General features: G+C 42.6%; 1 protein-coding gene across 2 annotated transcripts in view; it reads left to right on the top strand.

The window, feature by feature from the left end:
* Positions 1-16,127, top strand: part of LOC136868467 (sialin) — a 184,891-nt gene that overhangs the window by 143,548 nt on the left and 25,216 nt on the right. For both annotated transcript variants that reach the window (XM_067144777.2, XM_067144776.2), the window contains exons 5-6: positions 8,714-8,888; positions 11,186-11,313. In XM_067144777.2, coding sequence (XP_067000878.2) covers positions 8,714-8,888; positions 11,186-11,313 — 303 coding nt within the window. The remainder of the gene's footprint in view (positions 1-8,713; positions 8,889-11,185; positions 11,314-16,127) is intronic.

Here is a 16,127-nt window from a genome sequence, read left to right as displayed (position 1 = left end):
AAATAACTATCATTATTACTGATTGGCCGCTGTAACTTGAAAAAATTTACACACATTTTTAAGATGAAATTTCTTACAATCTGTAACAGGGAAACGCTACAATGTTCCTGTGTTGTTATCCAGAGTAAAGGCCACCACACACAGAAAGCTAAGATAAGCTAAGCTATGCTGAGCAATGCTGAGCTATGTTGCGTTATGTCACGAATAAAAAGCTAAGCTAAACAATTCTAGGCAGCCGTTTAATGATGGCGGATTCTTTTCTTTGATTTACATTGCACCGACAAACATAGGTCTTATGGCGACGATTAGATAGGAAAAAGCTAGGAGTGTGAAGGAAGTGGTCGTGGCCTTAATTAAGGTACATACCCATCATTTGCTTGGTGTGAAAATAGGTAACCATGGAAAACCATCTTCAGGGCTGCCAACAGTGGGATTCGAACCCACTATCTCCAAAATGCAAGCTCACAGCTGCGCGACCCTAACCGCACAGCCACTTGCGGATTAATTGAAGAGGAGGATTTTTAATGGCCAATGTCCTGGAAGATGATGAAAGAGAAAGAAGTAGAAATATCAGTAAATTCTGTATACGTGAAACTGGAAGTAGAATAGTTCATGGTGAATTCCATCTTTTGATTCATGTATTCCATGGACATGAAGAATTAAAAATTACTTTCGTGTTGTAAATCAGGAACAGTTCCATGAACTCCTCTCTATTACTGAGGAAGATATTAAGAAAACACAAGTGTGAAGTACCCAAATTATAGAATGTAGGGTAAAAAAGTATGGAAAAGAAATAGTGATACGTACAATCAATTTCCAGAGTTTCATTTATTTCTTGCCAACAGTTGCCTTTCATGGTTATATCTCGTTAATGAGATCAGTCTTTCTTCCTTTCGTCTGCCTTCCATGATAATTAACAAACACAGAAACAATTACGCAATATAATAGCTACTGTACTGAGATAAATCAAGAAAGCCAGACACATGAAACGACTACTTGCTAGATGCCATGTAAAAAAATTGATTGCGCGCATGCGCGAAGCTATGAAAAAGAGCCTCCTTGGGGATCTGTAAAATTAAGCTTGGCATAGCGTAGTTTAGCATAGCCGTTTGTGTGTGCCATTCTATATAACTTTATTGGAGTGTTCTTTTTCTCCCCTTTGGTTGCGTTGCATAGCGTAGCTTAGCTTAGATTCCTGTGCGTGGTGGCCTTAAGTCCCTCCTCTATGGCAAAACGCATGGATGTGACTAGGGCGATGGTAATGAGATATTAAATCAAGAAGTATGGTCCAATACATTACCACTGTTTATTAATTACTGTTTATCAAAGTTTGAGAAAGGCCACCGTGTTGTGTTGCTTATATCGTGCCGACGGATGTCTCTTCGAGCAACTACTGTGTAATTGTTTCTCAGCCGGCCCACTGTAGACCCCGTTACACGAGGTGCAGAGGTCTCGTACGCACTATTCATGCCTCCACTTATGATATGTTATGAATGCTGACAGTTGCTCTAATGCCTGGTTGAGACGCTGGCCATCTGACCCAACTTGGCAGGTTCGATCCTGGCTGAGTCCGGTGGTATTTGAAGGTGCTCAAATACGTCAGCCTCGTGTCGGTAGATTTACTGGCACGTACAAGAACTCCTATGGGACTAAATTCTGACACCTCGGCGTCCCCTAAAACCGTAAAAGTAATTAGTGGGACGTAAAGCGAACGTTAATTATTGCTCAAATATCATCAGATGCAAGCCTGGATGCGTAATTGCTGTCTTAGCAGTTTACAGTTGTAGTACTAAAGCGGTAGTGAAGTGGGCTCTATAACTTGGCTTTGTTATCTTTCTTATCACCTTGCGAGGCACCACTTTGCTCTTATCCATAGCGGAGAGGCTCACCGTGTACAGAAACACGATCGTGCACTGCAATATATCGTTTTGCAAATGTCGAGATCCATTACATGTACAACAGTGGCTTCCATTTTTGAGAACTGCAGGAAACAACAGCTTTATGGCGGTGATGATTTTCGTTTTTACGACGAAGTACAACTTGGCAACCATACTCTCTTAGCTGTCATCGAAGAAGAAAATGGAAAAGGTCTGACTCCTCGAAGAAGGAAGGTATCGGCAAAAGAGAGGGAATGATTACAAAAGGCGTGGTAATGACGGTGGTCTACCGAATTAATATAGGCTCACTATTAGATACTGTCATTTTTGGAAGAAATGTGTACGATGTTCAAGCCACGAAGTGGAAACATCAAGACAAGTTTGTTTTAAGGAACTAATTTCAACCTCAAGTAATATAACTGTTCCCAAATCAAGACTTTTCTTACCGAGCTCGATAGCTGCAGTCGCTTAAGTGCGGCCAGTATCCAGTATTCGGGAGATAGTAGGTTAGAATCCCACTGTCGGCAGCCCTGAAGATGGTTTTCCGTGGTTTCCCATTTTTACACCAGGCAAATGCTGGGGCTGTACCTTAATTAAGGCCACGGCCGCTTCCTTCCTACTCCTAGCCCTTCCCTGTTCCATCGTCGCCATAAAACCTATCTGTGTCGGTACGACGTAAAGCCAAATATCAAAACTTCATGCACGATTCACCAGCATGTCATAATGTATAATCTATAACAGCCATTCTGTACTATCAGGAAATGACTGTCTTGGACTGGTCGAAGTATTCTTTGTATATGAACCCAAAAGAAAATATATGAACGTACCGAAGAAATAAATTACGACAGAAAGAGTCACTATCAAGAAAATTATGCTAATCCAAAAATAAATGAGGCATGGAGAACCCTGTATGTGGAAGAACTGACAAAAATTCCGCATTATTATTATTTCTTTCTCGTCACAAAAATTTGAGTTAGCGCGTTGCCGAGGCTGTATGTTTTGCACGTGCAGGGAAATTTATCCATTCAATCCCAATCGCCTGTCTGAACGTGTCTTCCTGCCAGGCAGAGTCCATGTGGACGTAGCAGAAATAAACACAACACCACAAGTTCCATCCACGTCAACTGAGACGCCAGAACCTTCAACATCAACTACTTTTGCCGAGCCAAGTCCCGTATCGTCAACGTATACATCTGGAGTATAAAGAAGGAAAACACAGGATTCGCAAATTTAGACATCATGAGACTATATCAACAAGCTGAAGCGGAAAATGAAGTATCAACAGAAGAAGTCACGGAGCAAAAAGAGCAACAAAGATGATTCCTGTCATGTTTGCAAGAAATTATACAAAAGAGGTGAAAACTGGGTGGAATGCTTAAAGTTCTATTTGTGGTTTCATGTTAAATGTGTCGAAGATGGTGAAGATCCAAATTTTGTTTGTCAAGTGTGTTTGAAGAATACAGTGAGTGAAAAAAAAAGTGATGTCCAATTGCTCCCACGAAGTGTTCGTATGGCCCTATGCTATGGGGCAGATGGACATCGTTGCAAGGTTTGATATATTAATTAATTCCGAGACATCACGAGACTTAATAAAGCGAGTGAATATTTCATTTTGTTTCCCAGATTGTAAGGTTGATTTATTACCTCTTTACCTTTGTAAGGGTTGATTTAGTCAATAAATTTATAATATTTAATTCAGTTGTATACGTCCTTATTGTCAAAATTGTCTTGCGATGTCCGTTTGCCTCCATATTACCCTATAAATTGCAGAAGAATGTTAAAACAATTCAGAAATATCTTACTTTTGTGAGTAAATTGGCAGAGTATTGTAAAGACACCCTACGCCTCGCGAACCTAATATCGTTGGCGTAGGAAGAGAGCAAGAGTTGACCAGCGGAGGTCATGTAAGAAAGACGAAAACGAGGGCTCTGGCACAAGTAAATGATAAATAACTAAACTCGGGTACGGAACCCTTGGGGTTGTTTCATTCAGGCATCCACTTTATTATTAATATTATTATTATTATTATTATTATTATTATTATTATTATTATTATTATTATTACTTATTTACCACAAATCATACAGCTTATATGGATGGTCTAGCAAAAAAGGGCAAGCCCCATGTACATTAGTTGCTTCACAGACCCACTAAGCTAATATATACAATAATTACATTATCCACATATGTACACTCGTACAGTAATTCATTCGCTCGACATTTTCTCTCCCTTTCACTCCCGTCCATGCACACACAGAGATTTACATCTTTTTACATGGTTTGTAAACTGCTTTAGAGGCAAGGTGGTAGGTCACTCCTCCCGAGACGGGCGGAGCGGCCGTAGTAGCCGAATCGGTAGGAGGTGGTGCGGGCAAATGGAGCGCCTCTGCGGACAGAGCGAAAGGATAGGGAAAGCCGGCGAAACGGGTCAAGGTTAATGGAACCGGCGAGGGATTTTCGGAGGAAGATCAATTCGGTTCTTTTGACAATGGTTTCTGTTATGGGGAAGTTAGCCGAATGAAGCTGGGAGCGGTAAGTTATTAGCCTTTCCGCCCGATTCTGTATTTTCTATATATTTAGATTTGAGACTGTGGTGGGACTACAGGCAGAAAAACCATAGGTTAGTATGGGTCTTACCATACTGAGGTAGGCTGTTCGCAGGGCTCCTGATTTGAAGCCTTTTAGGTTCCTGCTAAGAAATCCAATGACTTTTATCACTTTTCGCCTTGCCTTCCCGTCTGCAGGTTCCATTTCAAATCCTTAGAAATAATTAATCCTAAAAGTTTGATATTTGCACACTGCGGTATTACATTATTATTTAGTTAATATGTGTTCTCTATGCAGTTTCTTGATCTGCTTATCCTAATATATTTACATTTACAGTATTTCCATTTATTCTTAGCCCATTCACGGAACAACATGCAGATAAATTTTGTAGGTCTTATTGTAGTTTTCACCGGGCGAGTTGGCCGTGCGCGTAGAGGCGCGCGGCTGTGAGCTTGCATCCGGGAGATAGTAGGTTCGAATCCCACTATCGGCAGCCCTGAAGATGGTTTTCCGTGGTTTCCCATTTTCACACCAGGAAAATGCTGGGGCTGTACCTTAATTAAGGCCACGGCCGCTTCCTTCCAACTCCTAGGCCTTTCCCATCCCATCGTCGCCATAAGACCTATCTGTGTCGGTGCGACGTAAAGCCCCTAGCAAAAAATAAAATAAAATTATTGTAGTTTTCGACTGTCTTCTATGTTATTTACACTTATATACAGAACAGTGTCATCTGCATATTGTGCTATGTGTGCGGTTAACATCTGGGAAGATCGAGCACAAAACACGACGTATAGCAGGGGACCGATCACAGAACCTTGAAGTACTCCTGATGTCACTTTGATAGGTTGTGACCGGGCCCCTCCGTATACCACATACTATGTTCAACCTTCCAGGACGACCTCACCCCCATCAATAATCTGCCCTGTATACCGAGCTGTTGTAGCTTTAACAGAAGTCGTTCATGCGGCACTTGGTAGAAGCCTTTGCTCCAATCAAGTGACAGGCAGTCTACCTGAATCACATCTGGTTGATCCAAGTAACACTCCCAGTCATCAACGACTTTCGTTAAGAAGATTGCACAAGAACTCCCGGGAGGAATCCATGCTGAGTATAGCCGATCAGGTCTCCATCCCGTAAGAATTCAAACACGTTCCTTGCTACTAATCGCTCCATACTCTTACAAATGAGTGATGTTATTACCACCGGCCTATAATTATTAAATCTCTTCCTCCACTTTCGAAAATTGGTACTACGTTTGCACACTTCCATTCACTGTGTACACAGCCACTGTTAATTGATAAGTTGAACAGGGCGCACAAGGTGGGGGCTAATGCTTCAGCAACTGCAGTAAAATAATTGCAAGTATGTTGTCCGGCCCGGAAGCGGCATGTGGTCGAGTCTTTCAGAGGCTGTTAATTACCTCGTACTCCGTGAAGTCAAGTTTGGAGAGGGAGAGGGGTGATGCCTGAGTTGTGATCGGGTACATATTTGTTGTTTTGCCCTAGCTTATTAAAGTCCCCTTAAAATTTCTCCCTGAACGCTGTGGCAATGGCCTCGGGGGAGGTAACAGTTGTTCCGTTAGAGTAGAATGCACTTGGTGCTGAGTTGCCATGTGTTCTATTCAGGAATTTACACATGTCTTTGCTGTTTCCATTTATCTTGTTTATGTATTTTTTTTATATTCTTCGCGGATGAGTTGCTTGGTTGTGTTCCTCGCACTTATATTTGTCCCACATAAGATCGCTTTTATCTTGTTTCCGTTTCTTATAAAGAGCGTTCCTTTTGCGTATCACTTTGATGATTTCTTTTGTGATCCACGGAGAGTTTTTCTTCGTACCGATTTTCACTTTAGGCACCGCTTTGTCAACACAGTGAAAGAAACTTTCTTGCCATCTAGACCACACCGAATTGATGTTCACAGTGTTTAAAGATAATGGGGTGGGTAGATGTATTCTGAGAAGGTATGATAGTAATTACCAGTCAGCTTTCTTGTAGTTATAGACTTCTCTATTACACTTTTTTACTGATGGTTTCTTGTACTTTAGGGTGGCTGTAACTGCTAGGTGGTCGGAAAAGCCGGGGATGACTTGTGTCTTCAATATTGAGGATGGTAGGTTAATAAGGAATAAATCTAGCGTGGAGCCAGAGGTTTTCGTTATACGGGTTGGTTCAGTAATTAATTGGTCAAGGAACAGGTCGTAGAATGCTGTAAGGAAAGTTTCTGCTAATGGATTGATGGGAATAGGCGGGAGGTGAGGACGATTGTGCTGCCAGTCAACATCCAAGTTAAAATCTCCAGTTATGTATATACCTTTATATCGGAGTTGGATATTTTGTGCACGGCTTAGAGACAGTAGTAATTCCTCATTGATGTCACTGGGGAACTTCGGAGATCGGTACACGGAACCCAAAAGAAACTGCTTCCAGCGCACGCGAATTCCACCCATACAACTTCTGCCTTTGTTTCCAGATGCTTGAGGCGCACAGGATTGAATTCGGGTTTCATTGCAATAAGTGTCCCTCCACCTGAGGTCCATGATCCGATCTTTCCTAAATACTGTGTATGAGTGAGGTATCACTTCTGTGTCATATATTGACCAATTTAGCCAGGATTCACTAACGCACACAACTGATGGGTCTAAAGAGGCAAAAGTGGCCTGGATTGCCTGTTTTCGCTTCGCACATTTTAGGCTACGAGCATTAAACGAGAACATCGTAACTGTCCGGCAGTCCACTGTTCTGAATTGCTGAATTCACTATTTACAGTGCTTGATGTGTTAAAAAAGATTCTGAGAAATGAGGAAAACTCCATTTTCAACATGACCATGTCTGTGTTCCTGAATTAATTTTCTTCAGTAACGATGTATTAATTTTTGGACATGTTCTGTGAATTGGCGAGTGACAAGATGTACACGTCACAAATAACTGATTCACACGACCTTTAGAATTACACACGTTACACAGGCGGTTGAATGAGACTCCTGAGTTTGGTCCTGGGTTCAATTCTACTCTCCACTAAGAGTAACGGAAAGTATCACAAGGTGGAGTAATGATGCGGGTAGTTTGGCAACGTTGATCCCACCAGACGTCTCCTACCCGTTGCTGCGGTAGGCCGTAGACCCTCAATTCCACACCCCGTCCAAGAATTAATTTCACATTTAGATGCCACTAACAAGCGTTCTTTAATTTCTAAATTCGTGCACAATTCTCGGTTTGTCAAGGAGTGCTTCGGTACCATTTTCACAGAAGTGATTACACCTTTTATCATTAAAAACACAATACAAACTCGGAGAACTCGTAATCACTACAGGGCTGCTTGCCGCCATCCTGTTAGTAAAGAGGTAATAGATAACGGAAGCCTTTACCTCTCCACGACCAAGGACCATCATGATCTGTATCAGGGCCTCTCAGGGTGCATGCACCGGTGCATTGAGCGGCGCAACGTGCGAAAGACGACTTCACTAGGCTGACCAGAGTACCGATCCCCACTCCTTGATTTTGAGCAATAGCGTTGTCTCCCTCATTCCGTACGCCTGTCTCGCTCTTCCTCACTTGCTCAGCAGCGCTCCAAATCCGAGCTGAGTTGAGCCGACCTTAGCCGAGTGGGCCCGAGACAAAATGCTAGTCCGAACTGAGCCGAGTCGCCCCCCTGTGGGAAGGGCGGTAGAATAACACCCACGGTATTCCCTGCCTGTCGTAAGAGGCGACTAAAAGGGGCCCCAGGGGCTCTGAACTTTGGAGCGTGGGTTGGCGACCACGGGGCCCTCAGCTGAGTCCTGGCCTTGCTTCCACTTACTTGTGCCAGACTCCTCACTTTCACCTATCCTATCCGACCTCCCTTGGTCAACTCTTGTTCTTTTCCGACCCCGAAGCTATTAGGTTTGCGAGGGCTAGGGAGTCTTTCATTTTCACGCCCTTCGTGGCCCTTGTCCTTCTTTTTCGAAGTGTCGGTTCCCTTCCATTTTCCCCTCTGATTAGTGTTATATAGAGGATGGTTGCCAAGTTGTACTTCCTCTTAAAACAATTATCACCACCGCCACTGAACCGAGTCGGACCGATGCACGGTGCACACAAACCCTGAGCCTCGGTTAGCACGCGTGAGATTTTAGGCGTTTGAGAAGCTCTGGTCTGTATGGATGGTTACTGTTAATTGGCTATAACAATCTTAATATTCAGAACTGATCTTTATGTCACAAGAAAAACTCACACACTGATTTGTCTTTTCGCCACGTTGTACTTCTCAAATTGCTCATGATGTCACTTACGATGTACTCTTGTTCTCTTCTCAGGGTGTGTCGTATCCATGTATCCATGCGGTATGGGCCCGTTGGGCTCCTCCATTGGAGCGCAGCAGGCTTGCAACCTTGGCCTTCTCCGGGAGCTACGTAGGCACGGTTGTGGCCATGCCAGTGTGTGGAATATTGGCCAAGAATGTCGGCTGGCCGTCCATCTTCTATGTCTTTGGTGAGTGCACTTCTGACTGGCTGCTAGCGAGGTAAGGCGCTTATCTTCGTTGAATATGGTTGCGGGTTCGAAATCCGGCTCAGCCGATTTGAATTTCAGAGTGTTTAAGTGTAAAATATCTGTGTCAAGAGATTTACTGGCGGGTCCTAAAATCAATTTCCACGATATGAATTCCTTATTAATGTATTCGTTTAAATGTATGAGAATTAACAGGTCGTTAAACACACTTTATAATCTTCCTTATCATCTCGCTTCCTGGATGGAGCTCTCATAACTGGAAGCCACTGCTGTACATGTCATTTGCAAAATGAAATATCATAGTGCACGATTGCGCTTCTATACAGGGTGAGCCTCTTCGCTATGGAAATATAATTATCATCATTATATATTAAAAGTGTTAACTAAAAACAGTTTTGGCAAATCCGTCCGTCCGTTCTATTGGACCAATTTGCATAATTTCTGTTTAGCTCTCTCCGGAATTACCTGCCAGTGAATCATGAGACATTGATAGGTCTCTAAGTTCAGCCAACTTTGAGCAATCATAAAATCAAATCATTAAATGATCATTCCAATAATTGCAGGCGAAGGCTTACCCTAACTCGTAAAACATTATGTACTTAGCAGGTTGCAAGTATGAAGAATGCAAGTATGAAGAATATAGTACTTAGCAGGTTGCTAAGCGACTAAGACTTTCATTAATATTCTGATGTATGTGATTTTCATTCATCCTTAGTAATGCCATTGCATGTAGCCATGTTTGATTACTGCCTGTGAAGCCAGACAGTACACATTTCCTCTGATGATGGAAGAATACTATTCTTTGCTAGATACTCTTTGACTCTCTGACCTTTCCCAGCTTCCGAATATGCTCAGCAGACGGCAGAATGTTTCTAATAACTTACATGCTGATAAGAGAAAACAGTCTACGTACAGGTGCGCACGAATAGGAAGGTATAATGTCGACTAGCCTTCTGTATGACCATTAATAAAGCGCAGGGGCAAACTCTTGAAAAAGCGGATGGTCTGCTTACCCGAACCAGCATTCAGCCACGACCAGTATGTTGCACTGTCTCGGGTAAGATCGTTTGAAAATGTTAAGGTCCGTGTACGGTCGAATTGTCGAAACACTGAGAAGATTGAATGGAAAGAGTGCTATAAACTACATTACCAGTATTAAATGTTCATAAGACTATTGGAAAGGACAGGCAAAACAATATGTCCCTGACGGGTATATCAAGATGAGTTATCTGACCTATTTATAACGTCATTTAAAGCATTCACCGAAAGTGTAACAAATAAATCTTTCTGTATCCCCGCTATTATGAGGTGACAAATGCATGGAGGGGTAACCAAACTACTTGAAGAAAAGTCATAATCTCCGTCAGCCTTGGGATTTAAGGTCAATTGGAAGTATAATACAGATAGCGCACACACTCATCACGGCTGTTGTACGCGTGAATGTATCGTTATTGAATTCACTTCTATGTGTGAGAGAGTGGTGCCTTGAAAACATGTATAAGGCTAGACCAATATTATACCAGATTTCTACTTTTTATGATACAAAAGAGATTATTTTGCAAAACAGATCACTGTTAATATTGTACAAAAATTAAATTAGAGACAATATCTGCCTAAGGATGAGACTCATTAAACTTAGAAGCGCAATATTTAACTTTGTAACTTTAATAATAATAATAATAATAATTATAGATGGTAAATGCAAAATTGAGAAAATGCGATGTGTATGTGTCTCCATGAAATAAGAGAGAAATTACATTTGAATGAGACATCGACGTGTACAACAACCATGATGAGTGTGTGCGCTATCTGCATCCCATCCCATCCCATCCCATCCCATCCCATCCCATCCCATCCCATCCCATCCCATCCCATCCCATCCCATCCCATCCCATCCCATCCCATCCCATGTTTGTCCAAGAATCGCTATCTCTATGGATAGCTTGTATGCAGATCATACCGTAATATTTTGTACATCTGTTTGTGCTTGTTTAGTATTCATTGGATGCTTGGTTTTTATACTGGAAGGAAGAATTCAAGTAAAGAGCAACGATAGTGGAAAAAAGAAGATGAAACTGAAAATGGTTACAAGCTCCTGACAGGGACCTACATGCGTCAGAATTTCAGTACAGTTTAATTGTTTGACAAACATGTAATCATGCTGTGGTTGTCCTGTAAACGACGGGCACAACACCTAGTTATTAGAATAAGCTTTGCTGTGAAGTGTTCTGAGTTACGAACACAAATAGTTAAAAGTAATCTCGTTCTTTGTGGCACAGGAGCGCTGGGTGTAGCTTGGTTCCTAGCCTGGTGGTGGATTGTCGCCGGTAGTCCTGAGGAAGACCCAAACATCTCCCCTGAAGAGCTCGCCTATATCCAGAAAGCTCTGGGAACCAAACCCAACAAGGTATGTAATACATACCACTAAACTATAACATCTGCATGTACGTAATGGTGTTCAATTGAAATCTGTCTAGTAACGTACGCTATTTGTGTTAGTTAACATCAAAAGGACAACGTACCGGTGGTATACCACTTTTCACGAGAGTTTAATCCTGATGTAAACAAATAGGCGGAGCACATGGACATGGACGTAGTTGATTGGAGAAGCAACCGTCGCACTCACTAGACTGTATATGAGTTCGAAGAAAAGTAGTACGTCGCATTAATTTAATTTTATTTTAGTTTATTACATTTAGAGAGTTTGGAGGAGTACGTAATCAAATTAAAATATGGTTGTCATATATACCAGTATATATATGGTTTTGTTTTAATAAAATAGTGATTGAATAATCAGAAATGAAGGCACAAGGCGTGGTGTAATACAGGAAGCCTTCTCGTAGTGGGGGAAAGTCCCAAGATGTACAGTGTGCAGATAAGGTGTTGCGTCTTGCAGCAGCAGTCAGCGAGTATTCATAGTGAGAGAAATGGAGCAAGAGGTAGGACCATCGCGTGTAGTGAAGCACAGAAGAGGAAAACCGCTCAGAAGTGACCATAGGCAATGCATTGTGAATGTGTTCGATAAACTAAGTGAACAAAATCCAGGTTTAGTCGTTTATTCAAAAGTTCAGATCTTCGCACTGTTGTCGTATGCGATGCGCAGCCCTGTACGTCCGAACACGAGACGTTGACGGGGTGTAGGTCGGTACTACCCGCTCAGCGAATCACAACTCTTTCTTTGGCGGAGGCGTGGACATACCATGTTTACATCAGGATTAAACTCTAGTGAAAATACATATAGTTTAAGAGCGTGAACAGATGATCACCTCCACCGTTCAGGCACCTGGCCCGATGCTGAACATATAGGCTATCTTTAAACTCTCCACAATGAAGGATGGTGGTTGCTGCTTGAACCACTTTTGTACAGTATCACAAACTGCTCGATTGGCTGTAAAACGCGCACTGTTCAGGACTATCTTCAGTAAGAAAAATATATGAATGTCGTATTGGGATAAATTTCGGTTGCAAAGTGGATGATCCATAAGACTTCAGCAGAAGCAGCGCCGACTACCTATTGTTTCGTAGGGCCGATGACCTAGATGTTAGGCCCCTCTAAACAACAAGCAGCATTGTTTCGTTGGAAGCGAGTTGACGTGCGTTACAGTAGAGACAAGCACACTCCGTGACTGCCTCGTCAAAGAATGTGCAAGAATTGAATCATGCCACGTTGTGTTCATTTGGACGTATACATTACACACGAATGTTGCTTCAAGTTTTTCCTCCATTTAGTGGACGCGTATCTCAGACTGACTTCGTAATATGGACTCTTACATGAGAATTGTTCGTTGCAAAGTAGATCAGGCATATCATAGATTCCTGTCAGGAGCATAAGAGCGCACATATAACGTACAAGATCAGTTACTACTATTACAATGTTTTCATTCCTCCCCTGAAGCGAGGAGGCGGGCCTCTTAGACGGCAACGCCTTCTTTCGGGCTAGGAGATTTGTATTGCGGTGAAGGTGAGAGGGTTGGCGGCCTATGCTAGGAACTGTCCCGGCATTTGTCTTAGTGAAGGGGAATGGAAAACCACGGAAAACCATTCTCAGGATAGTCGACAGTGGGGACTAGCCCCTCCTCTACTCCGCTGGATGGTCGGAAGGCAGAGCTGTTGGGCCACGGACCGACCGACTGTGGCTAATTGTAGGCGAAACCTAATATTATGCAACTTCCGACCAAAGATCTGTTGTTAAATGTAGGGCAGATGGAAATGTGGCCAACGTTCTTCTATCCAAAGGGCACATCAGCACCTCAGAACGTCGTAGAAAACGACGCGAGCTGTACTGAATAGGAATAGTGTTTGTGTACAACACACTCGGCCGCACTCATCAATTACATGTCGTTACGTTGTTGCCACTGCGGGGTAATGGACCATTCTGTCTGATCGACTGATATCCATTTTCATCGACCATTGTAAAAATATCTAAGCGGGAGAGATTAGGAACCGACGGGGAACTTCACAGCGAGTTGCATGTTCTAACGTCAGACACTTGAAGTTTATTTCTTCCGTGCCGAGAAAGATGCTTTGTTATGTCGTTATTTGGAAGAATACAGGGTCTCTCATATAACTTAAGACCGTCGAAGCGGCGTTTTTACTCTCCGATACGTAACCTACAGTATGGGAGGCCTTGCAAGCAGCCTGCACGTGTTCGACCTGGCAAGCATCAGTCACCAGTCTGAATTTCAGCTGTTAACATGATGAGGCAGTTATCATTGCAACACCGTATTTTCATAAAACTTCTGGTTTCATCTTCATGGTCGTATGGACAGTCATAACTCTCCGCTATTGGTGTGCATAAAATCCTAATGGTGTTTATGATGTCCCTCATTATGATAGGAAGATTGGTGTTTGGAGTGCTGTTAGTGCAAGACGAATATTTGGGTCTATTTTTTTTCGAGACGGCAGTAAATGCGGAGTGGTTCCATCAATTAACGGAAGAAGAAAAATCACGTGGGTGGTTTCAATAAGATTCAGCCCCTGTTCATACAGCAGAAGATTCCCTTTTTACAATCTCGGAAGTGTTTGTAGACGGACTGATCAGTGCTGGTCTATTTCCTCCTCGTTGTCCAGATCTAACCGTAAGTGATTTTTAGTTGTGGGCTAAACCGAAAGAAAATGTATATCGAACAAATCCTCAAACATTGGAGGAACGGAAAGAAAACATTACGAATGAAATCAGAAACATCACAGTGACAGAACCCACTCGTGTCAGCCAGAATGTGGTTACCAGATACAATGCCTGTATAACCCAGGAAGGACAATACTTCCAGCATCTTTTATAAGGTAAGATTTCATATAAGACTGTATACACGCTTAAAGCGACGTAAGCTCGACTGAGGCAGCTGCCGTAGCGTAGAGTACAAACACCGTGTGTTCGGTCTTAGTTTATACAAATACAGTAGACCGACATCGAACCTGTCAAGTTGGGCTAATAAGGCCAACGCTCTACCATGGTCGGTCACTTGCTTTCTTGGCTTACGCTGCCTGAACCGTCAACAATAGACCCCAAGTGTAAGCGTACGAGTTGTAGAGCATAAAAACCTCTACAGAAAAGTCCGCGATGGTATATATCTATTTCGAACCGGTTGCCCTCAGGAAGCGATTTTATGTTATAGTCCGCGGTAAGAAAACATAACTCCTTAGGATTAAATAATTTCGATATTATCCTCGAACTCCTCATCGAAATAAATTGTTTGACCTCCTCCACTATTTCTTAAGGATCACAATAGCCTTGTCAGGACATTATTTGCATGAATGGTTCAGAAGTTATGACCATTTTAGACTGTAGTGGTAATTCGTTCCCTGCTGTCTGCTAGCAAGTTGCCTCTACCTCGCCGCTTGCAGCGCTGTAGTCGCCTCGGATGAAAAATATCATCAGAGCTTCGTGACTGTATATATTAGACTGTGTTATTACCCTACCACAGACCAAATCTCCAAGTATAACACTGACCTTTACTCGTTTATTCTGTTTGGTGTCATCGAGCTGTGCACAGCATGGAATTCATTACTTCGCAAAAGGGTAAACTAAATTTAATGTACAACGGTTATAGGTTTTATAACCAGAGAGAAAGCAAGTTGGGCGAAACAGAATAGTTTTGTCATAAAAGTGTGCCAGTAAAAATTCTAATTGCAAATGACAATAGCGTTTTAATTGAAATAGCCCACCAGTTGCAGTGTGTACCTGATGTCTGTGGGATTCTCAGCCTCCTGTCACGTATACTTTATGCGTAGCTACACGACAGGCCTACCTCTTGATGAGAGAGGGCATGCAGTTCCGGCTGGCGCTAACAATGGACCTTTCCGCACAATGCTGATTACATTTTCAAATATCTACAGTCGTTATGCGGGTAGGGTAGGCATTTATCCATTCAAATAAGAACTGGCCCGGCTCGTGAGTTTTAAGACTGAACCAGGTAAAGAAACCTACTCTTACTAATCCTCTTCTTGGAATTCGAGTATTTTGATATTCGTGAGTTCTGAGAGATACAGCCAGATGACTGGGAGAGAAGAGAGTAACATGGTTTTAACAATGGGGTGCTAAACAAAGACCGACGATTAAAAGGTTGACGGATAACCAAGATTTTACTGTACTTGCTGTATCTCATATGTTTATGTAGGAGTTTCGTATATTTGCGCAATAATCTGTCCTGTTGCAGGGCTGAGTAGCTCGGTCGCTAGAGCGCTGGCCTTCTGGGCCCAACGTGGCAGGTTCCATTCTGACTCAGTCCGGTTGTATGTAAAGGTGCTCAAATACGCCAACCTCGTGCTGGTAGATTTACTGGCACGTAAAGAACTCCTGAGAGACAAAATTCTAGCACCACCTCAGCGTCTCCGTCTTCTTCTTCTTCTTCTTCTTCTTCTTCTTCTTCTTCTTCTTCTCGTTTCGGTCTTCTATGCTTTCTGCTTTCTCCTACTATGTTTCACATTTGCCCAGTGTTCTCGCATTCTTCTCCGGTGAGCATGCCTCCGTTCTTCGGTCCACTTCTTGCCGGTTTTCATTTTGGGTTTTCGCTGAAAACCCTGTACTTCCCCAAGTTTCTTCTTCAAAGAGTCACGTTCCAAGATGTCCTCATGTGAGGTCCCCAGTTCTTGTATTGCTTTTTCCACCCCTATGAACCAGATCCCTTTGGTTTCTTTCCCGCAAAGTAGGCACAGATTCGAATGGCCACGGAAAGCGATTCTCCTTTTGCGTATAGTGTCAGTTATCTTCTCCACGTGTAA

The sequence above is a fragment of the Anabrus simplex genome, chromosome 1, assembly GCF_040414725.1.
Source record: "Anabrus simplex isolate iqAnaSimp1 chromosome 1, ASM4041472v1, whole genome shotgun sequence".
Classification (NCBI taxonomy): Eukaryota; Metazoa; Arthropoda; class Insecta; order Orthoptera; family Tettigoniidae; genus Anabrus; species Anabrus simplex.
The sequence above is the reverse complement of the archived record's forward strand: the minus strand, read 5'-3'. Positions and strand labels throughout refer to the sequence as shown.